The sequence below is a fragment of the Myotis nattereri genome (genome assembly GCF_964212035.1).
Source record: "Myotis nattereri genome assembly, chromosome: 4".
NCBI lineage: Eukaryota > Metazoa > Chordata > Mammalia > Chiroptera > Vespertilionidae > Myotis > Myotis nattereri.
In genome coordinates, this window is record NC_138079.1 from 68,723,865 (window position 1) to 68,749,867 (window position 26,003).

The 26,003-nt window shown below is 39.6% G+C and overlaps 1 protein-coding gene across 2 annotated transcripts in view; it reads left to right on the plus strand.

Moving 5' to 3' along the window:
* Positions 1–26,003, plus strand: part of COMMD10 (COMM domain containing 10) — a 229,339-nt gene that overhangs the window by 157,232 nt on the left and 46,104 nt on the right. Inside the window, exons 6-7 of one of the 2 annotated variants that reach the window (XR_013995852.1) lie at positions 3,185–3,244; positions 3,936–4,045. Coding sequence is in view for 1 of the 2 variants with exons in the window: in XM_081088741.1 (XP_080944867.1) it covers positions 3,185–3,244; positions 3,936–3,974 (99 nt within the window). In the remaining variant the exon portion in view is untranslated. Of the gene's footprint in view, positions 1–3,184; positions 3,245–3,935; positions 4,915–26,003 lie in introns of those variants that run through there. The other variant, XM_081088741.1, reaches the window with a different exon arrangement.

Here is a 26,003-nt window from a genome sequence, read left to right on the forward strand (position 1 = left end):
CATGTGCCTGGGTTGTGGGCTCGATCTTCAGTGTGGGACCTGCAGGAGCCAGCCAATCAATGATTCTCTCTCATCATTGAGGTTTCTATCTCTCTCCCTCTCCCTTTCTCTCTAAAATCAATAAAAATATATTACAAAAAAATCAATATATATTTTTAAAAAGTGAAGTACCATACTATCTAAAGGTGTGTGTGTACATATATCTAGATATATATGTTATATACACATATTTTAAAATATTTGTATTTAATTGGTTTCACCAAGTAAGATTAGAGTTGTTTAGTTTTAGTTTGAAAGTAGTTTTGGTATATGATTGACAAATTGTTGATACATTTGATAACTTCCAACTGGAGTTTTATGCCACTAAGATATTTCTCTTAGTTAGTATTATATAACTACAGGTCTGGTGCATGAAATTCGTGCACTCGGCAAGGGGGACAGTCCCTCAGCCCAGCCTGCACCCTCTCACAGTCCAGGAGCCCTTGGGGGATGTCCAGCTGATGTCTTAGGCCCGCTCCCCGCAGAAGCCAGCAGTTGGACATCCTTAGTGCTTTGCGGAGGCAGGAGAGGCTCCTACCACTGCCGCTGCGCTCACCAGCCGTGAGCCTGGCTTCTGGATGAGTGGTGCTCCCCCTGTGGGAGTGCACGGACCAACAGGGGGCAGCTCCTGTATTAAGCGTCTGCCTCCTGGTGGTCAGTGCACGTCATACTGACCAGTTGTTCTGCTGTTCGGTCAATTTGCATATTAGCCTTTTATTATATAGGACTAGTGGCCCGGTGCACGAAATTTGTGCACTGGGATGGGAGGTGGGGGGCAAAGGGCCCCTCAGTCTGGCCTTCACCCTCTCCAACCTGAGACCCCTCAGAGGATGTCCAACTACCTGTTTGTGACCACACTTTTAACAGATAACAGCTCCATTGTTGTTTCTTTCTTATGCTTAAAACCATTGGAATTAGTAGGTATTCAAAGTATGTATACATTTTTTGGGGACACCCTGTATATCTCTAGTCAGCGGTGAAAGAAACCAACAGCAGATTTGGAACCCCCAGACAGGAAACCTCGCTCACTCCCCACATGTCTCCCCACTTCACTTTCCACCTTCGTGGGCAGCAGGAGAATCAGTGTTTTTCTCTCATTGATTCGGAAAAGCACGTCCTGTCACCCGCTGCCTGGCAGAAGTGCGCTAGGCCCCAAGCAAGCGAGGCTCAGTCAGGGCAGCCTTCACTCATGGGTGCTGGCACCCAAAGTGCACATTCCTCCTCTACAGTCGCCCCGACTATCCCACTGTTTCACTGAGAGGACGGAATTCCTCTCCGCCTCTGGGTTCTTGATCTTGAATGCTGACCAAAGGCACCTCAGCGAGGGCCGCCCACGCCCACCAGGTGTGTCTATCTGCAGCTGCTCCTGCCTCAGCACCTGCATTAACCCCCCAGAGGTGATCTCGTAGCTGCACTGGCCTCCATGGGAACAGGGCATCACCACTCTGCCCTCTCACTGTCATCTCACAGGCATCCACCCTCAGCACCCAGAACACCCAGACACTCTCCAAAGGACGTGAGCGCATCAGAGGGGATGTGTGCACATCCTGTGGGGGTGTTAGGCATGCCGGGTTGATGGAAGTGTGGTGGAGGGGTGGGGGGGGAACTTGTGCACGCCTTGGTTTACAACTGTTGCAGGTGCGGGAGGGTGACAGTATGCTGGGGGATGTTGGAAGATATATGTGGAGCTAGACAACCCAAAGAGAAGCACCCCTTAAATATGAGCAATTGAACTCTCATTAAACATAATGCTTTTTTGTACATCCTTGTTGGGTCTAGACTACCATTGCTTTGTGAACTGACAGTAAATTGAAAAGAAGTTGTTTGAAAACATGCTTCCTTAATGGATAGACCCTTTCAGACATTTTTGGAGGAGTAAACAATAAAGTTAGAGAGTTGATTCTGGTTTGCTAAGCAAATTTGTGACTTTCTAATTATATTCTCAAGGATAAAAGGTTGGTACACTATCCACAAATCAAAAAAAAAAAAAAAAAAAAAAGGAAAGCTAGGAGTATTTTCTTCCTTAAAATGTCATGGAAAAGTTTTTGATCAGGCCCATTCCTAATATTTTTAGGCCTGAAGCAAGAGTAAAAATGGAGCCATGGACTATATGTCTAAATTTAGAATCATTAAAGCTACCAACCTGTTAAATAAAATTGATCTTACTCCTTTCTGGATAAGATACCTTAATAATGTCCTGGAAGGCCAGATTTGAATTTAAAATTTTGGACTCTTTGGGGTTTAATGCCAGAACATGGCAACGTGGGGAGCAGGCCAGCTTCCCTTCCGTTTTTAGCCTTATCTTAGGTTCCATTGCTACCTTCCTAAAGAACAACTGCTCTTGGCTACTCCATGGATAAACATAGATTCTCAAATTCTAAAGATAATCTCTTTACATATAGACATGAAACACTTAAAACCACTTCTATATTCTCCCTTATTATTATTTTTTAGAATTTTTAATATGTTTTTGATTTCAGGGATAGGGAGAGCTATAGAAACATCAATGATGAGAGAGTCATTGATAGGCTGCCTCCTCCCTTATTCTTGAGGTCTTCTCTAAGTCATTGTGGGTTAAAAGGAAGGAGCATGTTTAAGTCCCAGCTTGGAAGCTGTTGTGTTAATTGTTAACTTTTGCTGAGTCTGTACATTGAAAAAGGTAGCAATCTCAGCATGTTAAGATCATAACTGTTAGATGCTTAGAGACAGCAGCAGTGCTGATGTGAGGCATTAATGGCTGGATGGATCCAATCAGATATACCACCCCCGGTGTCTTTATGTAATGGCATTTACCAGATTTCAAATGGACTGCTGAGAAAGATGAAATATAATCTCATGTATTATCTCTGTCTTGAAAAAATAGATAATGAAATTGTTCTCTTGCTGGCATCTATTTTATTAAACTTTGCAGAGTCAACTAAAGAACAGATGTCCCTATAGAGTTGAAACCTTATGCTAATGTGGAGTGTTATTAAGTGCGATTGTGAGTTCTAGGAACAATGATGTTAAGTAGAGCAGGTAACATTTATATTGTATTTCTTTTAAACCTACTCAGAATAAGATGGCATATTTGGGGGCTAGCTGGATAGAAAAAGAACTATAAATTGTATACAACTAAATTATTTTTTCTTTTTCTTTCTTATAGAATCTGGAGAAAGTTCTTGTGGAATTCAATCACAAGGAGTTGTTTGATTTCTATAACAAGGTAAGTATTTTAAAAATAATTTCTAAGAAGTGGGTTTTTCCTTAATGTTTCCTTCATTTTATGAATTCTTATTTTTAAATTCCCTATTATGGAACTAAGTTCTTTAAACTTGACTTGTAAACACCTTATGTTTCACAGTAGGAAGCATTGCTGAGATGAGAATCTGACAAACTAAATCAGGAAGAAATGGAAGTGGTTTTAGTTAAAGCAATAGGAGTATTGCTGTAAACAATATGTGATGACTTATGTGGTACCTAGCCACACTGCACATTAGATATAAAGTAATGTTAAATACTTTAATTTCTGTGTACAAAAGAAAAGGAAGATGCCAGGCCTTCAAGATTTATCTTTGAGTATTTTTGATGATTCTTTCCAAATACTGATTTTGTAAGCTAGGAAATTCCCCCAGACACACACACCTTTAAAGGTCATATAATGAGCTTTTAAAATGAAACAGTTGGGTGTACGTAAAACAGTAATATTTAGAAATCCTCCTTTACAAATTTAGCAAGCACTAATTCTAATATTGTCACTAAAAAAGAAAAAAGTAGTGTATTTGCTGTGAATGGATTTAATATGCATAATTGCCAATGCCATCCTTTCCCTTCTATTTGCATGTTTCTAAACAGCACTTCCTATGCATTTCTCTTTCTTTACCAGCTCTCTCTCTTTTTCTTGTCTTTGTAAATAGCTAGAGACCATCCAGGCACAGCTGGATTCTCTTACCTGATGTTCCTGAAGACCGCTTTCCCCATCACACTTCTGCCACGTCATCATTTTGCTTTGAAGACAGACTGCCAGGTTGTGTTTTCTGAAGGATTCAGTAGTTTTCTTCCTGTAAATTATATGGTTTATCACTTCTTAGACAAACAGTAGCTAAAGGAAATAATTTTCTGAGGACTAAGATTCTAATATACATTCTCTAGTTCCATGAGCCAACAGCAAGCAAGCAATTGTTAAGAATACTCTTGCTTTCAAAAAAACAAAAGTGAACACCATATTGTTTTTACTGCCCTATTTTTTCTTTATTGCCCACATGCATTTTTTACATACTTGATGATACCTATAGGTATCAAGGAGGGTCCATGGATATAAAGTATACTGTGTACCGTAGAATACAGAACTCAACAATTACATTGATAAAAATAAGAAAGCCGCCCCATGCAATCAATACATTACAGTATTTTTCCTGAATATAATGAGTATACTTTGCTTTGGAAATAATATAGGAAAGAAATTAAAAATAGAGCTGGTAGTAGTTATCCAGAGATTCCAGTGTGAGCTTCTCTACACACTTTTACTTTTTCTCTGAGTTTAATGATTTAATAACAGTTCTTTCTACTGCAGATAGTAGAACTAATTATTCATTTAATAATGATTCATTTCATAATGTGGGAGACAGATTCAGATCATGAAGAAAAAGAATTGTAATGAGTGCTGAAGGGGTATCCTTAAAATTTCAAAACAGCTTTTACATTCTCTTTCTGTAAATATGTTAATTCATTTCATTCAATAAAATGTTTGTCTCAGAAGTAGTTGAACTTAAGTGCACAATACTTTATGCTATGAATATATATAAATATGAGTATGGTTGTCTGTAAAAAATAATATCAATTGTATTTATTGTTTTCAGAAAGTCAGAGAAGGAGGGATTGGGAGAGAGAGAGAGAGAGAGAGAGAGAGAGAGAGAGAGAGAGAGAGAGAGAGGAGAGAGAAAGAGAGAGATTGAAAATGCTTTTTCTTAACATGAGGGAATTTTATTTCATAAATGTCCTAAACAAACAGAGCCATTAATATGAAATCACATTCTTTATATGAGGTATCTGAGTACTACAAGTGTTAAATTCTCCCAAATAAAGATTCAATATATATAATTTATGCCCTTATTTATATTTGTGCTTCTGTGTTGTCGCTTACAAGGATTGGGAGTTTGGATTATTTCAGTATTTCAGAAAATAAATGTTGTAGTTGCTGTCCATAGTTGATTGATTTAAAAAGTTTTTAAACTTCCATTGACAAGATATCTAGAAGACATATTTTTAATATAATGAGATTTGTCTTCAAAGGTGTCTTGTGGCATAGATCTGTCTTATTTGTTTATACTCTGTTCTGCCAGACCCCAGAGGGAACTTCCTACTATAAACATTTTGACAAATATTTTTTTTAGATTTCTTATGTACAAATAAACATATATCATCTCAAGTTGAATTTGTTAGGCCTTTCTGACCATATGAATAGGTAGAAGTTTTCATTGGTTTCATAGCCAACTTAACTCCTAATGTAGGTATCTAAATTAAATGTGACAGTTCAAAATGAATTGTCTAATAGTAGCTCATTTTACGGCCCCTAAAAGAGCTGGTTTTAGACTCTAAATGTATATCTAAACCTAAACAAACACGTGGTAAATAGTTCAAGAAAGTCTGATCACCAGCATTGAAGGAAGGACAATTAGAAGGTCTAATTCCAACTAAGAACGTATATTTTCCTGAAATATATTTAATTGCAGGTCATTTTCTTCCCTAAGGCACCACTTTTGTTTCATACACAAGTCAAAGAAGATATCATTCCCCGAAAGTATTAATTGCATGTTACTTTTTAATAGAAATAAGATGGGTGAGAGAATAAGTGGGGACTTGAACATACTATCTTAGCAAATAAATATGCCTTGCATGAGTGTTTGACATGAGGATTGAATAAAAGTAGAATTACTTGTTAGAAAGGAGCCAATGTACTATTTCTGTACCTATTACAAATAATATATGTAATTATTCAATTATAAAATATGTTTATTTTTAATTAGGAAATACCAAAAATTATAAGTAACCTAAATTTATAGAGTCACATAATTCAGAAATGGCCAATAGGTTTTATTGATTTTTTTTCTATCCGTATATCCATATATGTGATATTTATTTCTGTAGCATTACTTTCACTTTAATTTTTGCCAGCCACATGGAAACTGGAAATTATGTTTCCATCCTCTGCAGCTACTGCAGCCATATGACTAGGTCTCACCCATGAAATGTAAGTGGAAATGATATTCATCTTCACTTTTCTGTATCTCCAAATCTGAAACATAGATTTGGAGATGAGTGAGCTTTGACTGAGTAAAGATTATTCCTTAAAGGGTAGGGAGCAACAACATGGAAGGGAACTGGGTCCCTGAATGTCCTCATGGAGCAGTATTGCTGATATACTCTTAACAAACTGCTATCTCCAGCCTGTTAACATGAGAAATAAAATATCTGGTTCTAGCAAGTACATTTGGAATCTTAATATAGCAGTTTAGCACATAGCCTAACTAATATGGGGGTAACATGATTTTAAGTAGCCAATAATTTAGAGCATTTATATTTTTAAAGAGAGATAAATATTTTATGTCATACAGTTCAAATATATATGAATGTTAAAGAGAAATGGGCAACTTCAGGCTAAATTCACAGCTACTGGGAGGTGTATTCACCCTACTTCCCCAGTATGGCTACATGAAGGAAAAGTTTGAGAAAACATAGGTTACATTGTAAATTTCTCAAAAAAATAAAATAAAATCTTTACATAATCCCTTTTCTACTGTTGAAGAAGAGGGCCAGGACAATTCTGACTTGTTCAGGCTCATTACTCAGAAGCTGCTCAGGAATTAGAATTTAAGTTTCAGTTGAGTCTATTTTGCTGCCCTGAAACTTTGTCATTATTATGCAAATAGTTCTACTCAATACACCAGCCTCATTTAATGCTAATATTAGAAACACATTTATTTGAGGGATTTTATAGTAAAGTTTAATGGCATATATAAATTTGGAGAATTTCAAGATTTTATCATTGCTTCCTTGCCACTGCGCCGCCGCTCCCCCACCCCCCGAATCTTTTAAAATGTCTCTTGCTTTTCTCTGAATTGTAAGGTTGTGCTAGCTGACTGGCAGCCCACGATTCAGATAGAAATGCTGGCAGTTTTCATAGCCTGCTTTATTTGTTTTATTGGAAATGGAAAGTTGTTAGTTTTTGTTTCAAAAGAAATAGTCTGCAAAGACAAGAACGTTGAAGCGGGGCCAGTCTATAAATATGTAAGGAAAAGGATGCTACAGGATTAGAGAAAATGTTTTAAATCTTCAAGGCAGGAAAAATAATGAATATATAATAATGTCTCCTTTGTAAAACCAGAGTTCAGTCATTTTTAGCATCTTTTAATGAGAATTTGTGAATCTCATTTTATAAAATACTTGTTTTTTTTTTTAAAAAAAATGTTTCTTCAAAGGAATCTAAGTAGGGGAAAGAAGGGAAAAGCAGTTAATAGGAAATTTAATAGTTGCATTTATTTCTGAAACTGCATTTTAAAGAATACAATACATCGTACCTGAATTGTTTAAGGAAAAGCCAATAAGGTTTTTCTCATCTATAATAAATGTAGATGTGCTGTGAGGCATGGAGCTCAGTGATTTCTCAAGGTCTTTTCCCATATCTCCTTGCTTCTGAGATTCCCACATTTCTTTTGTGCTATTTCTAGTCCATATTTCAGATTGTTCCTACAGGTTCAGCCAGCATACTCATTAACAAAGCAGAAAGCTGTCCCCCAAAACAGGCTGCTCTAACACTTCAGCATTGGAAGCTTCAGCATCCCTTCCTGTCCAGGAATGTGGTTATGCTTTGGCAGCAGAGCACAGTAATTTTCCAAATGATCAGAGAATGTAGTGGCTCACACAGCCCAGACCATGTGCTCAACTTTGTAATCCAGCCTCTCACTCTACTGCATGCTGATGTAGTAGTCCTGTGAACATCAGGGTACTTAAGAAATATTGGCTGAGTGAACTAACAGAGTACATAAATAGTTTTTGCCCTCTTCTTCTCTTATTTGACCAGTACCATCTGAATTCTAGAAAACAGACCACACCATCATAAACCTCAGATTTACAAGAGTAGTTTTCAAACTGCTTTAGTTAAATACATTGGTAATCCCACTAGGGAGTAGCCGTATCTGGGGAGGATCTCCTGAAGTTGTTGATCCTTTCATTCATGGAGCAAGAGATATACAGGAGGAGAAGGAAAGCCTGGTAACAAAGTATGTTCTGTACTTTACTTGTCCAGGATGCTAGAGCAAGTTCTCACTTCTGTGAGATTTATCATAGTCATGAAGTTGACCTGGGCATGCTCTGGTGCTAATGCTGCAAAGACTGCAAAACAGCTGCGTTCCTACCAAATTCAGAGGTGACTTATGTGATGAGGTCAAATGAAGTGTTCCAGAAAGACATCACAATATGCCGTTATATTATGATTATGTTAAATATGTATAGATTTTATGAGCTCATTACCCAGATTTTAATTTCCTGTAGAAAGAAGTATGTCTTAACTAAAAGCACACAAATATATACACTGACTACAAAGAGGCTTTCCTCACTGACGTGGGGCAATTCAATGACAAAGTTTTAGAAAGAAGTCTCCCCTTACAAGATGGTTCCAAGTTATCAAAAACATATAGGCTGAATAGAATCTGAACAAGCTGACACAGATATAATGCAGAATGTGAGCAAAATGCAGAGAGCCAGGCAGAAAGCTGTTCAGTGTCATTTTACTTAAAATTTTCCCTATGCAACCAAGTCCATGCCTTTAAATCAGGGGTGGGAGCCCTTTTTCTGCCAACGGCCATTTTGGATGTTTATAACGTCTTTCTCGGTCCATATAAAATTATCAACTTAAAAATTAGCCTGCTATATTTGGTCAAACATTTAATTAACTCACCCCTAATGCTTGGGCCAGACCAAATGATTTCTTGGGCTTATACGGCCCTCAGGCCAGACGTTCCTCACCCCTGTAGGATCAGTTTCTTCTTGAAGGAATGACTGTAACACCTTTCTACCTTGTGGCAGAAAAGGCCCTCTTTGTCAGAGTTTTGGTGTTTCATATTGAAATGTATGTTCTGCACTTTACTTGTGTGATCTTCATTGACTGGAGTAGAACTAAAAAGTCAGCAAGTTTGGGTACATCAGCTTTCTGGACTTGCAAGTTCCCCAGAGCGTGCTTGAGGGACTCTGGGAGTGGCCATCTTTGCCGTTAGCCTCCCTTGTAAAGGGAGGTCTTAAAAAGTGCTTCCGGGTGGGCTCAGATGTGTCAATAGTTTCCCTGACCTGACAGACCCATAGAGTGACCACCATCTGGAGGGTTATCCCTTCAGCACTAAATGAGAATTTGCCCAAACATGCTGATTTTATGGTGCTTTGGCTCTCCTCTACTGGCTCTGGAAACCATTCCTTCCAGCTCTGAGTCTTCCTGACTTATTTTCCTTGGTTAATGCTATTCACCCAAATGCATTTATACTTTTGGGCCCCTTTTCTTTAGATTATACTTTCAGTTAAATTTGTAACCAGTATAATCTCAAAAACATTTAAATTAATTTTCATATTTAGCACTATAGCCTATGCTGAGGGTTCCAGGATTTCAAAGTGTCTGCCTGAAAAGGTAGGACCTCACAAAGTCAAATTTTCTTTCTACAGAATCATATTTTTTGAGAAGTAAAAAAATTCTCTTATTAAATAATTACTTATTTCATCAGCTTTCTAAGACTAAATATTTATTTTAAGTTTTACTATAGAAGCCACCTCGACTTCATAAGCTTATCTGTATAGGGTTTGAAACAGAACATTTTTGTGGGGAGAGGGTGAATGTTTTATAGAGAAAGGGATACTTCTGGTTTCTGCCTACTTTCCTGTTGCTCTTTCTCTTAAGGGATAATGACTTGCTATTCTGTTTGGTAAGTTATAAAATATTGATTGGCCATGCTTACTGATGGACGGAGTACTCTACAAAGACCTTGTCTGCTCTTGGTGATCCTCTGTGACACTTCATGGCTGGGAATTGCCAGAGAACCAGGGATCCCTCAGGGCCTACCCATCTTTCTCTGCTGCAGTAATGCATCATTGCTTTAGTTATGGGCCATGTGGCTGGAAGGAACTAGTTAATTTGAGGTGAAGCTGAGGTGTGTAGGGGGGGAGGGCAGGAGGATCCTTCATTGACCCCGAGAGTGAGCCATGTGCTCTAAACCTAGCTTTAGGTAAAGTTTCAAGCTCTGAAAGTGTCACTTTGTTTCTTGTTTGCTATTAGTCTTTCGGTGTGCAGCTCCTTTGGGAATATCAAGGGTTGAGGAATGATTGGCAGGACAAGATTTGGGCATTTGGAGGTTCTCTAGTCAAGTGCCATTAAATGCAATCACAATTTCCCTCCTGTCCCTTATAGCTCTTCTTAGCAAATCTGTCTTATTTTTCAGTGGTAAGCATGCAGTGGGCGATGGACAAAAATATCAAAGGCATCATTCATACCTTTTAACTCTCAAGTGGGCATTGAGTAAGAAAAGAGGGCTTTAAAATCAATGACTCCCACTCCCTCTGAAGAAGATCAACTTGACACTTCTAACCATCCTTTCTAAATAAGCAAACTGTCCACTTCTCTGAGAACAGGGGAGACACAGCTGAGTCAATTTCAAAGGCTCCTTGGCTACTCACCTGCTACAATAGACCAGTGAGACCAGTTTTTTGCCAGCATGGAAAGTGACCTCATTCACCTTCCTGTACATTTCTTTTTTAAAAAATATATTTTATTGATTTTTTTACAGAGAGGAAGGGAGAGGGATAGAGAGTTAGAGACATCAATGAGAGAGAAACATCGATAAGCTGCCTCCTGCACACCCCCCACTGGGGATATGCCCACAACCAAGGTACATGCCCTTGACCAGAATCGAACCTGGGACCCTTCAGTCCACAGGCCGACGCTCTTTCCACTGAGCCAAACCAGCTAGGGCCCTTCCTGTACATTTCTGAGCAAGAACTTGAATTTCTCCCTCCAGCTCTCTAGCACTCTAAGGAGGTATGAATGTGCCTTCTGGTAGTCTGACAGGATTCTGTCTTGACCACTTGCTGAATTGGTGGAAGGAAAAGAACAATGAAAAGCAGTGCTCCTCTCTTTTCAGACTCAGCATTTACCATGCAAACACAGCTAAGTAGGAATCAGAAAAAGGAGAATGAGATTAACGGACTGATCAAGTTACCCTTATATGCTCCAATAACAGATCTCCAAGCCACTTTAGGGCTATTTTGTGCCTCCTTTTCTAAATGTGTTGTGTTATCTGCAAGTGGGGCTAACACATCAAATGAAACCCACAGGATTTGCTTCAGATGGGAATGAATGAAAGAAAGACTTCTTCCATGTGTTGGTTTCACCCCTGAAATAGCTAACCCATCCCAGTGTGTATCAAAAGCAGAGCAAACTGATTCTGCAATGCCAAGTTGTTTCTGCCTCAAATAATTAACCACTACCATGCCCAAGTCTGTGTGCCCACTGGCCGAACTTCATCACAAAATGTGTTATAGGCTGGCCGAAACCGGTTTGGCTCAGTGGATAGAGCGCCGGCCTGCGGACTGAAGGGTCCCAGGTTCGATTCCGGTCAAGGGCATGTACGTTGGTTGCGGGCACATCCCCAGTAGGAGATGTGCAGGAGGCAGCTGATTGATCTTTCTCTCTCATCGATGTTTCTAGCTCTCTATCTCTCTCCCTTCCTCTCTGTAAAAAATCAATAAAATATATTTTTAAAAAAAGTGTTATAGGCCGGACAAAACCATTTTCTCTAATTATATGTGATGTTTAGCTTTAAAGAGCAGCAGTTCAGCCCCCTGCAGGGAGCTCTGAAATATCCCAGGACATGCTTCAGAGTAAATTTGCTTGTCTTTGCTTGCTTCTCCTTCGGGACTGCCGTTGTGGGGGAGGAGAGCCATGTGGCAGAGGTTCCGCTCCCAGACCCAGCAGCATGTCCTCAGCTTTGCCCCTCCAGCCGTAGCATGTTCCCAGCTTCCTCCCTGCATCAATCAGCAGCATTCCCAGGGTGGGCAGAGTGGGAGCCCAGACCACCAGGAACTTGCCTTTCATGCTAAGACAGACTCTTTAGAAGTCAGACAGCTTGAGACCTTCAACAGCAGTGCCCAAGATGCCCAGACAGAGCCCTGCTGTATTCTACTATGAGGTTTCTGCTGCAGAAATACAATAAATGAATTAATTAATCAGCAGTTGCTTTGCATATATACCTTGATTTCTTCATTTTGTTAAAGAAAAAGGAGGGAAGGGAATACTAGAGAAAGAAATGGGCAAAGGTGTGTGTATAGTCATTATAGTTAAGAGAAATGCATTTTGGTAGTCTTCTGATTATCATTCCCAGATAGGATTCTAGGCAAGACATTAGCTGGACAATTATGCTTATTTACTCATTTATACATTTATTTATTCATTAACTAATAGACCAACAGGCAATAATACTTATTCTGCTTGAGTATTAGGATCTACAATAAAGGTATTGCCCCAGGACCTCAGGAGGAGGCTGATCAGGGGGCAGAGAGGCTCACCCTGCTGACTCCTCCAGCAGCAATGTGGTGGTAGGGAAGATGGGCCACCTCAGTGTGGGCCACCTCTGAGGAGCTACGGTTGTCCCTGTTCAGGCACAGCATTACCTTCAGCTTCAGTGCCTCAGTTAATGAGACTATCAATAAATGAGTAAAACAGTATAGTTCTGGTAACAGACTAATTAACTGTCTGCTTCATGCTAGCTAGGGTGTTAGGTGCCAGGAATTCAAAAGAAAAAGACAGGGTCTCATCTCTGTGGCCTTAATACCAGGAGGAACATCACCCAGCTTGACGGGCAGCAGATGTACTAGTAATACTGAATACAACAAGCACAGCAATGACCCATTGGAAATGTACAGCACTTTATAGTTTACAAAGCCCTTTCATACTCCTAATAGTATTTGATCCTCACAGTATTCTCGTGTAGTAAACTGGACAAATATCATTTCTATTTTATAAATGAATAAACAAACTGAGACAAGTCACTTGCCCAAGATCACAGATATACTCAGAATTTCTGAGCCTTAGTTTAGGGCTCTTTAAAAAGAAAAGTAATGCTTTAATACAATAAAGAATTATTAAGTTATGATAAAACACTAACTATAAGACATAAGAAAACTTTATAGGGGCCCATAGGGCTGAGAGAGTGCCCACGGAGGAATAAACTTGGAAAAGGATTCCCTTCCTCTCTAGAGGGCCTCTTTGTTTATTTCTTTTTATTGATTTTTAGAGAGGAAAGGAAAGGGATAGAGAGATAGAAACATCTATGAGAAAGAAACATCATCAATTGGCTGCCTCCATCACGCCCCCTACTGGGAATCAAGCCCGCAACCTGGACATGTGCCCTGACTGGGAATCAAATCAGTGACCTTTTATTTCATGGTCGATGTTCAACCACTGAGTCACACTGGTTGAACTGAGCCTAGCCCCAGGCTAGGGCTCTTTTAATATCGGTTTTTTGCCTTGGCTCTGAATGTCCCCTTTAATACCTGCTCTGTAATAATGATTGGAATCCCTTTAAGCTCTTCTCCTTTATGGTGAGCACCATGGTAAGCTTTCTCAGTAGAGGGCACTGGAAAGAAAATGTCGGTCACCAGTGTGAATGTGAGGCCATCTGGTGGTGCTCTGCCCCAGCCACGGGTCCAGAACACATAGTCCTTTGTCCACCTTGCAGCCCTGGCCTAGTTTGGTGAGCTCTTTCCTGTGGCCCTCTCCACAGATACTGCATACTCTAAGCCTCTTGCCCAGGGCAGTACCTCCAGCTCTTCTGATGCCCACTCTCTTCCTCACCAACTAAGACTCACCTGTGCCCTGCTTCCCTCTGCTCACTTTCCCTGCCCCTCAGGTTTGCAATCCTGACAATGGGCACTGAGTGTGCCAAGCTTTCTACAAACACTGGCATTCTCCGTGCACATCTGGTTACTGACTGTGCCTTACCTACGTCCCAGAGGGTTGTTTCCTGCTCGCCCAGTGACTGGGCAAACCAACCAACTTGTCTTCCATCCAAATATATTTCAACTACACCTTCTCCAATGAGGTATGGACCCCAGCCTTGAGGAAGGGGATCCTTTTCCAAGTTTATTCCTCCTTGGGCACTCTCAGCCCTATGGGACCCTATAAAGTTCTCTTCTGTCTTATAGTTAGTGTTTTATCATAACTTAATAATTTTTTATGCTAAACTTCCCTTATTTAAATCTCTGTATAGTCACAGGCTATGTTAAGGAAACAGTTAAAGTTTCTTATGGGCAGGGATGTTGTCATATGTCTGATCATTGCATGTATCTGCCTTCTTTGATGCCTGCTACATAGAGGTTCTGAATAAACTCTGGTTAACTGAGCAAGTTTACGTTAATTTTAACATCCCTCTTGGATGGGAAGCAATAGCAGCCTACAGAGAGAGCCGGCATGCAGGAAGGAGTTAGAAATTTGTTTATGCGTGTGGTAATCTGTTCATTTATTCATTAAAATTGATCAAATGCCAAATGGGGGCAGCAGCATTTGCCCCACCTGCAGGTCAAACTGCAGCATTAGTCCTCCAGGTAAATGGTTAGTACTAGAGGACAAGTTAAAGGAACATTCTGGAAGACAAAATGAAAATAACCTGGAAAGACCCAGAAGGAACTAGGGTAATACTAAATGATCTAACCAATGTGAGGCTCAGAAAAGACATGTGAGTTATCTAAGGTCATGTGGCCCCTCCTTGGTAGAGCCAGGAGTAGAAGACAGGTCTCCTGATCCTCAGTCCAAACTCTTGACAGTGATTCTTCAAGTGGGATGAGAAGGGGTGGTGATACAAACTGCCATCCGGAAGTGGGAGGAACACCCCAAAACATGGTTATGCCTTACCTAGTACAAAAGTCTCCAAGAAATTCGCCTGCCAATACTATTACCTTTGGGAAAGCAACTAGCAGTCTGATAAATATACCCCTCAAGGTAATTGGCCACCTATTAGTCCACAGCATCGCAGGCTTGAGGGCCAAGCAAAACCTTCCCTTTCCTACCCTCCTCAAAGCATTACTGGTTTCTCTGAGGTGGTCCTACACTCCCACATAAAGTCTCTTCATAAGCCTTCCAACATCTGCAGCTTAATTGTGCTAATGATTTCCTTTATTATGTAGGTTTACTTAGTAGGACATTTTGTGATTTCTGATCAGATGTCTTTCCAGGGAGCCAAAAGCATGGAACCTTTTAAGTGGGGAGAGCCAACAGAGCCTGCTCCACATACTCCTCTGAAGCTTCCTCAAAGCATGACTTCTAGCTTGCATCCCACAATGAACGTATGGGCCTATGTGACATACAGCGTGTCATTAATTTTCATCAACAGATGGGATGCATATGAGCCAAGGAGGAGTATGGATGAAGCAAGGGCTGTGCGAGCTACGTCAGGCCATGTTTAGAATGCCTTTGTTGGCTGTCATTGAGGAGGAACTCCTGCTGATTAATTGACTCAGGATGTGCATACACCTCAGTGGTGGGAAGCAAGAGACACATGGGTCCAGAGAAAAGAGGCTGCCTGTGAGCATCCTGGGAGAGGCCAGATGCTCCACAAGGAGTGTTAGTGAAATCAGTTACACTTTACAGGCTGGCCCTGGCTGGAGATGCATCTTTCGGGAGGTGCAGGTGCACGGGAAATAAGATTTCCCTCACTAGGAAAGCTGCTCTATTCACCTGGCCCACTGAAGTCAGTGAGGAATGACGCTGCCAGGATTTGCAAATGCACTTCATAGCCTGGATGTGCTCTGAGAGACAGTACTGAGGCACTTCCTGGCCTGATGGTTTTCTTCAAAGCCACTGTTTTTCTCCCTCTCCACTCTGGCTCTCTCAGTCCTTGCATATGTGGTGTTCTAGAGATCTAAGGTTTCCTCTGGGAATACACTTCTTTTACTTTTGTCTTATTCATTCATTCAAAGGGCACGGTGCCAAGCTCTGGGAATTCAGCAGCTCTTCATGGTACTTCTTTGTTAGCCAAGACCTCATCATCATCTCCTAACACCTAGGAGAGAATTTTGTAAACAGAAACATTCAGAAGAGTGGACTTCTAGTCCTGGGATGTCATTGAGTTTGAGAGGAAGTCAGTTCCAAGGCTCTGGTCCAGCCGCTGGCAAGAGCTCAGGCCTTAGAATGGCCTTGCTCCACTGCAGTACATCATCCTGGATTTGAAATCAGCTGACTGTCTGAAAACTAAATGTAAAAACTAGAAATTATTTATTTTTTGGTCAATTTTGTTGAGATTCAAGTTGCATACAATAAAGTGTTCTCATTTTAATTGTGCAATTCAATACGTTTTCACAGATGTATACACAGATCCATGAAGTCTCCATTACAGTCACAGTATAGAACATTGCCCTAGCCCATTTGGCTCAGTGAATAGAGTTTCGACCTGTGGACTGAAGGGTCCCTGGTTAGATTTCTGTCAAGGGTACATGCCTGGGTTGCAGGCTCGATCCCCATTAGGGGGTGTGCAGGAGGCAGCCGATCAATGATTCTCTCTCCTCATTGATGTTTCTTTCTCTCCCTCTCCCTTCCTCTCTAAAATCAATAAATATATATTTTAAAAAATGATATAGTAAACTTTCATCATCCCCAAAGCTCCTATATACTCCTTGGCAGCCAATTTCTTCTACCCTTGATTTGTTTTCTGCCATTACAGTTGAGTTTTGCCTATCCTAGAATTCATGTAAATGAAAAGTATACATACGGTATGTATTCTTTTGTGTCTGGCTTCCTTTGTTTAGCATATTTTTTGAACTATTTATTTTGTGATATCTATCCAAAGTTTGTTCCTTTTTATTGCTGAAGAATATTCCATTGTATGGATGTGCCACAAAATGTTTATCTGTTGATACGATTTTGGTTTATTTCCATTTTGGGGCTATTAAGAGTAAAGCTACTATGAACGATCATATATGTCTTTGGGAGGGTGCATGTTTTCATTTCTTTTGTGGAAATGCCTAGAAACTAATGAGTTGTAGGGAAAGTATTTGTTCAGCAGAGGTACGGCATATGATGATTCCAGAAATATAATGTATAATGATTCCAGCAGGAATTTAAATCTTGCACAAGGATTAAAAACAATTGGAGCTCCTACTTTATAAGCGTAAAGTATAAAAGGCCCTGGTAGCCACATAGCCACTGTCCATCTACATAAGCCTGAAGGACTGCCAACCAGTAGTCACAGGTTTTACCCATCACAGGTGAAAGGCAGCAGGAAAAGTATGTCCTTGGAGGATTGGCGTAAAGCTGCTGAATTTTTCTCCAAAGGCTTCAAATAAATTGAACTCAGTTCAACGAATATTTATTAAGCGAGCACATACTTTGGGCCAGGCACTGTGCTAGCTACTGAGAACATGGCAGCACACAAAGCATGGTGCCTGTCCCAAGACTCTGGGATTTCTCTGCCCCACAGTCCAGAAACTAGAATGCAAATAGTTTTCTCTAGGACCCAGGCCAGCACATTTATATACTGCTAAGGTAAGTGACTGGCATGTTGGTGAGGACAGAGAGCCAGATTGTTGTGAAACATAGTAGGGGTTTGGGAAATGATAGATGATTTAATGACTAACACTAGATTCCTGAACCTTGGTGGTAGCTAGAGCCATAAGAGAGTCCCAACACACTCCTGTTCATGATCAGATCCACGGTAATCCTTACATCCCATGTTTGAGCCCGTTCTGACCTCAAAAGCTGAAACATGGAGGATCATACTTATTAATAACTAGAGGCCCAGCTTCGTGCACCGGTGGGGTCCCTCGGCCTGGCCTGTGCCATCTGGCAATCCAGGACCCCACCCTGGCTGGGGAAGGACCATGGGAGGGCTCCAGGGCATGTCTGGCCTGTCTCACCCAGTCCTGACTGATCGGCTGGACCCCAGCAGCAAGCTAACATACCAGTCAGAGCGTCTGCTCCCTGGTGGTCAGCACTCATCATAGTGACTGGTTGAATGGTTGGAGGGACAATTAGCATATTAGACTTTTTATATTAATAATTACTCAAATTGCATACTGTCATGCCTGTGGTGGGTGGCAGCTTGGTTCTCAATTTAGTTCTTTGTTTTAGCTTCAAGTTCATTCTAATTCTACCCAGAATGCATGATGCATTGATCAGTTGTAGACCTGGGCTATGTTTACATGCAGAATTAGGGTGTAATCTTTCTGGCTTGCTCCTTTCCAAGGTTGTCCCATAGTCCTGTCCCTGCTAACTCTGGACAATAAGTTAATGGGTTTTCTTATTGGAGTTTTAGGAACTTTTCAATGTTGCCACCACATATGTTTACCTTGGGGTAAAGGACAAGAACAGGGAATTTATTTTGTGCTGATCATTTTTCTAAGTTTCAATTTCTTTCTATAACCAGCCGTGTTTTTCAGTTTCCAGAGTCTTCAGATAGCTTTTCCCCTTTGTTTTGTATTTTTTCAGGGTTTATAGCTATTATTTGAAGGAGAATATGTTCATTAGTCCTTCTAAAACTAAAAACAGAGCCTCTGTGATACTTATTTTGCAGTTTTATAATGTCAATATGACTCTTTAAAATATGGATTCAAGCCCTGGCCAGTATTTCTCAGTGATTAGAGCATTGGCCCATATACCGAAGGGTCACGGATTTGATTCCCAGTCAAGGGCACTTACCTTGTTTACTTTCAGGTTTCATCCTCAACCCCAGCCAGGCTGTGTGTGGGAGGCAACCAATCCATGTGTCTCTCTCACATCAATGTTTCTCTCTCTCTCTGTCTCTCTCTCTCCCCCGCCCACACACCCCTTTCCACTCTCTCTAAAAAAATAATTAATGGAAAAAATGTCCCTCGGATGAGGATTAACAACTATCTATATCTATATTCAAATTATTTGTTATAATATTTTATTTTTTCCATTCAGTAGTTCTATCCTTTTTAAAATTTTATTTGTATATTAACCTTATTTATTTTGAAATTCTTGCTGGCAAACCTCAGCATCTGGTTCGTTTCTCATCCGCTTCTATTAACTATTTTATCTCTTGATTATCAGTCACTTTCCTGTTTCTTAACTCTAGTTTTATTTTATTATATGCTAAACATTGTGGATTTGGAAATTTTAGAGATTTCAAATGATGTTATCTTTCACCAGAATTGATTTACCGTTTCCTTTATGAGGCTTACAGAGTAGGAGCTGATTACTTAATCCAATCAGGATCTGGGCTAAGAAAATGCTTATATGCCATTTTTGTAAGTCCAGTGTACCTCTGGATCAGTTATAGACTTTGGCTAAGTTTACATTCATCCCTGCTCCTAGGGGATGATCTTCCAGATCTTCCTGGCATGGTCATTGGGTTCCCCATCTTGGTAAGCCCTGAACTCTATTCTTGGTTTCATCATTGCTGTGAGACTACCCCAAAGGCCTTTCTGCTTTTCAACAGCTTTCTTCTTGTCTTTTTTACAATCCCTGTAGCTCCAGAAATTGACAAGTGTCTTTAGGGAAAAATGAGGTGTGTTGTGGCCAATCAGGTTTCCATCCCTGTGAGACTGCCAGAAACGTCTTCTGGTTTCTCTTGCTGTGCTCAAATAGAATGCCTGATTCTCAGGTTTTTGCACTTGGGGCAAAATAACAAATGCCTGCAGAGAAGACACAGCTACAGAGGGTCAGTTCACTTCTCTTAACTCTCTCCAGAATGTCGACCCTGTTATCCCCCTAGATGTCTTTATCTAAAGGATTTTCTTAAAAAAAGAAAAATTTATTACAGATGTATCTGTTATCAATGGGAGACTTAGTGTGTCACAAGCCAAAAGCAAGTCTATGAGAAAAAGTAATAGACTTGTAAATAAAACAAGAAAGGAACGTGAGCAGACCCATTATGATAATACGCCATGGATAAAGGAACATGACCCACGCTAACCTCTGAACTCACTCTGGACAGCTAAAGGAGGAAAGAAAGAAAAAAACACAGAGAGAACAGTTTCTAAACACACTATTCAATCTTATGCCTCCTGACTGTTCCCTCTGCTGGAAATATCCTGATTCTCAAACAAGACACCAGAATAGATAAAAACAATAAGACTTCACATTTTGGCCATAAAGATAAAGGATGAGTCCATCAGGGAACACGTCTTAGAGAAGAGGAGGCGTGAGCTCCATCTGGTCCATTTCCTTTGCTCCCCCACTTCAGCAAGGACCGGGTGAGAGGCACATTCCTTCTCACAATGGGGACTCCTGGGCTCCCCACTGGCATGAATCACGTGTTGAGCTTCTGCTCTGTCCAGCAGGACATTAGGCATGTGGACATAGGAATAAATGAAACACACAGCTCTGTCCCAGAGGAGCTCCCAACTCCTCATCATGGCTTTTTCCACATTTTTGAGGACCTCGCAGGCAGTTCTTAAGGGAGTTTTAGTGATGTGTTCAATGACATGTCTTTTGTTTCTCCTTCCTGTCTGTGTCTTCTGCCAACTTTATGCCAACTAGGCAGAAAGTTGTAAGCAAGAGAAATGAGAAAGTTTTGTGCTTCTCATAGCTTGAAACTGGCCCCATAGGCCACTAGTCTCTGCTAAACACAATATCGTTCTGAGAGATTGGCCACTGTGTTGAAAATGGGAAAGGAAATCTTTTGTAGGAATTATTATACCCACCAGGTCCAATCATGCCTGGGTCCTTTTTTGATAAGGTAAATAGGGAGATTACTATCTAATGGCTTTCAGACAGTAATGGTTGAACTGTAAATTTGTATCTGAATAAAATGTTAACACTACTGGCATGCAGAGATTATGGAAATGTAAATTGTATCAGAAGAAACAGTTCCAATTGGGTAGCTTAAAAAATACCAAATTCTATTTGCAATTATTGCCAGAGACTTAAACATTAAGTTTCCTTCCCTGGGGCAGTTTAACTGTCAGAATAGTTACTTCTATTATCTGCCCATCCAAAATCATTCAGTTGACTTAATCCCCTCAAAATTAGTGGCTTTTCACGGTGGGATTTAGCTAGGGGATTTTTCCAGCTCTGCTGATACCAACATTTAAAGTGATTATGTATAATCTATTTCCTTTCCACTATTTCATCTCAGAAAATGCCGTTTTCCCAATTTTTGTATCTTCAGCAGAAAGGAAATCCGGACCAGGTATGCTATCAGAATTCAGCTCTGTGCTGTTTTTTGCAGGAAAATACTCTAAGAATTGCTGTTTACGTCTCTTTGGCAGTGGATTCTCTTTCCAAAAAAGAGAAGAGTGCCCTAGCCAGAGCTGTTCACAAGTCAGAGAAGAGTGTTGGGTTGTTGACATAAGAAGCATTGGGTAACACAGGCGGCATTTGGAGATATGGTCAGAGGTCTTTGTAGTAATATATTCCCTGTGAGCATTTCTGTTCAGAGTGATAAGAGACAAGAGGAGGGAATGAGAGGTGTTGTTTTGTCACCCCTAAATTTTTTCAATGTCATTGGGTAGTGGGAACTGACCCAACTACATTATAGCGATTTAAGTCTAAGCTCTATTTACAAAGGCATAGAGTGCACAATGGATTTTACATCGGGTTAAGAAGCTGGGCCATTTATTGTGCTCAAGTACTAACCCCATTCACCATGTATTCCCTGCTATACATAAAGCAAAGGCCAGAAAGCTTATGTTTGATATAAAGTAATATAGATACAGTCCCACATGCCTTATTTTTAGGAATGAGTTCTAAATCTTTAAGACAAATGTGTTGGTTTTGGGAAATGTGAAGAACATGATACATTTCTTCATGTCCCTCCATCTCCATTAAACATAGATAGAGCTTCTTCTGGTTCTGTCTGCGAGGGATTAACTGCTACAGACGTGTGCACGGGTGGCCCTTGAGTCTCTGATTGGTTACCAATCTGTGCATGCTCTGTTCAAAGAATTCAACGGAACCATGAATGTAAGGAGTAGAGAAATGGAAAACATCCCGCAAAGTTGGGCAAAATCAACTTCCAAAGTACAATAATTACAGGGGAACTATAAAATAAATAATTCACAGACCTCATAAAGGACTGAAAATTGTTTGACTGAGTGAAGAGATTTTGTTAAGTTGAAGGACATTCAGTAGAGACCTCAAAAGGGCCAAGTCTTGAAAGTGGGGCAAAATAGTTCTGACCAAGAGCTCCTCGAGGCCCTCCTAAAAAGAACTTTTAAAAAATATTTTTAAAGGTTCAAATTAATGTTGAAAGCAACTTTGCTACCTTCCAGAAAATGTTTAACACTATTTATAGGAATACAACAAAATTGAGCACCCAACAATGTCTGGGTAACCAGTAAAAATTATTACCTTTACAAAGAATCAGAAAAATGCAATTCATAACTGGGAGAAAAAGCATCAATAAAAATAATGCTGGAAGTGAAAGAGATGATGAAATTAACAGTATTTTAAAACAGCTACTATAAATATGTTCTGTTCTTTCAAGTTATTAAAGAAAAACATGGATGAAATGAAGAGGGAAATGGAAGAAATCTGTATTAAATAGAATTTCAGATAATGAGAAATACAATATCTGGAATAAAAAATATACTGAGTAGGTTTAAGAGCAGATTAGATACCGCAAAAGGAAAAAAAATCAGTAACTAGAAGTTATAGAAATATAAATCCAAATATAGAAAAACTTACCTAAAAATGAAACAGAGAAAACAGACTTAAAAATAATGAACAGAGCATCTGTGAGCTGTGGGGCAATACGAAGCAGGCAAACACACATGTAATTGGAATCCCAGAAGAGGAGTGGGGTGAAGCAGACAAAAATGAAGAAATGGCCAGAATTTTCTCAAATTTAACAGAAACATTAAACCCCACAGTTTCAAGAAGCTCAATAAACTTCTTGAAAAGAAATATGACAAAAACGACACCAAGGCACATCATAATCAAATTGCTGCAAACCAGTGATAAAGAGATGTAAGGAGCTTGGGACTCATCCCTCAGCACTAATAATAATTAAACAAACAAACAAAAAAGGCTGAAAAAAATGAATGAACAACTTTTTAGATCTGTCAGAGAAGTGAGGTCCCGGGGCAAATAACAGTTCCCCAAATTGGAGACTTGAGGGTACAGAGAATCATATCTTACTAGAGCAGGGACTTCTGTGGGAACCAATTCTAGGCAGAAAACCTATCCTGTACTTGACAAATTGCTGGAGGCTCAGTGTTGAACTGTCTGAGAGCTAAAAACCCCAGAGGGGACAAGTACAGAAGGAGCCTCCACACTTTGGCTGAGTTTTTACCTCTAGAAGCCCCACCAGGTTTTCATAATGAATATTGTAGAACCCGCCCCCCCCCCCCCCGCCCCCTTCATGCTTCTGGTAGGGGATGGGGGAAAAACTATTTTTAAATAGGCCAGAGCATTCTGCTCTTGACAAGGTGTGACCTTAAGATAAACTATTTTACCAGAGCCTAACCTGTTGGGGTTTTGTTAGACCCTGGTCAACATAGGGGAAGGGAAATACCCAACTCCAGCTCTCTCTAGCCACCTCATCTCACCTAAGAGGTGCAACAGCTGAGAAGCCCTTGGGAAGTTCACAGACCAGAGGCACAGGGTCACTAAAAGACTGAGACCTAATCATAGAACCATATAATACCTTCCCTTTCCTTATGCCTCACCACCATATCACCAATGGCCTTTCTACCAGTGTTTCTTTTACCCAACACAGCATATCTGGCTTTCAGTAAAAAATTACAAGGCATATAAAAGGCAAAAAATACAGTTTAAAGAGATAAAGCAAGCATTAGAATTAGACTCACATAATACCAGAGATGTTGGAATTATCAAACATTAAACATTTAAAATAACTAATATGCTAATGGGTCTAATGGAAAAATTATACAACATACAAAAATGGATGAATAATGTAAATAGAGAGATGAAAATTATAAGAAAGGATTAAAAAGAAATCCTAGAATTCAAAAACACTAACAGAAATTAAGAATGCCTTTCATGGGCTTGTTAGTACTCTGGACACAGTGGATGAAGGAATCTCTGAGCTTGAGGATGTGTGAATAGAAATCTTTAAAACTGGAAAACAAAGATTAAAACAACAACAACAACAAAGCAATGGAACAGAATATCCATGAACTGTGGAACAAGTACAAAGGAGAAGAGAGAAAGGAGCAGAAGCAATAATGAATAATTTCCCCCCCCAAAAAATGTCAGACAGCAAGCCACAGATCCAAAGCTTAGAAAACACCAAACAGGATAAATAAATAAATAAACAAACAAACTACACTGCCCTTGCCGGTTTGACTCAGTGGCTAGAGCATTGGCCCTCAGACTGAAGGGTCCTGGGTTTGATTCCGGTCAAGGGCACGTACCTCAGTTGCAGGCTCATCGCTGGCCATGGTTGGGGAGCATGTGCCAATGCAACCAATTGATGTGTCTTTCTCACATCGATGTTTCTCTCTCCCTCTGTGTCTCCCTCGCCTTTCCACTCTCTCAAAAAAATCAATGGAAAAATGTCCTCAGTGAGAATTAACAAAAAAAAAATCTACACCTAAGCATATCATATTCAAACTGCAGAATTTAAAAGATAAAGAAAAAATATTGAAAGCAGAGTAGGAAAAGTACCTTACCTATAGAGGAGCAAAGATAAGAATTATATCCAACATTTCCTTAGAAACAAGAAGAGAGTGGAGTGAAATATTTAAAATATTGAGAGAGGGGGGGAAAAACACATTAACCTACAATTGTGTCCTGTGAAAATACCTTCAAGAGAAAAAAATAGAAGACTTTCTGAGATAAAAATTGAGGGAGTTTGTTGTTAGTGGACCTGCCTTGCAAGAAATGTTAAAATAAGTTATTAAAGGAAAGGAAAATGGTATAGATCAAAAACATTAAAAAGGAAGATCATTAGAGAAGGTAAAAGCATCAGGAGTAAAAATATATATTACATGTAGAGAAATAAAGAAATGTGACAGCCAACTCCTCAGGAATACATTCAAAGAATATCTTTAAAGTGCAGGGGGAGAGGGAGAGAGATATCAACGTAGAATCTAAATCTAATGAAAACACCATTAAAAGATGAAGGTAAAATAAAGACGTTCAGACAAATGAAAGCTAAGAAAATTCATTGATACTGGACCTGCACTAGAAAGCATTGTTGAAGGAAGCTTTTCAGGCATAAGTGAAGTGATTTTTCTGATGGAAACTTGAAAACACACACACAAATGAAGAGTACAGGAAATGGTAAGTATGTGGGTAAATAGAAAATACATTTTTGAATTATTACTGTCTTGTAAATATAACTTTAAAACAAAATGGTAACAATAGTCTGGGGGCTTATAATAAATGTAGATATATATAGTAGCATAATATATGAGAACAAAAGATGGAAAAAGGGAAGTGAAAGCATACTGTTAAGATTCTTTAACGATATGCAATATTATGTGACAGTAAACTGTGATAAATTAGAGATATATATGGTAAACCTTAGAACAGCCACTAAAAAATAAAGAGATATAGCTAATAAGCTAATAGAGATAAAATGTAGTACTAAAATATATTCAATTAATCCAAAGGAAGTCAGGAAAAGAGGACAAAGAACAAATATGAGAAATAGTAAGCAAACAGGAACATGTTAGATGTAAATTCAGCTATATTGATAATTCATTAAATATAAATGGTCTAAGCACTGCAATTAAAAAACATAAAACGAAAAACAAGAACCAACTTTGTAACAGTTTAAAAAAACATAGTTTCAATATAAAGACATTAAAAATAAAAGGGAGGAAAAGATATCTCATATAAACACTAATGAAAAGAAAGCTAGAGTGACTATATATATAAAAGCCTAAGGAACTGGCCAACTGGCCTACTGGCCAACCTTTTGGCTGACTGGTAGCTATGATGTGCACTGACCACCAGGGGACAGGAGCGGCTGAGCTGTGGTGACTTGGCAGCTGCGGTTCTCACCCGGAACTAGAGAGGAGGGAGC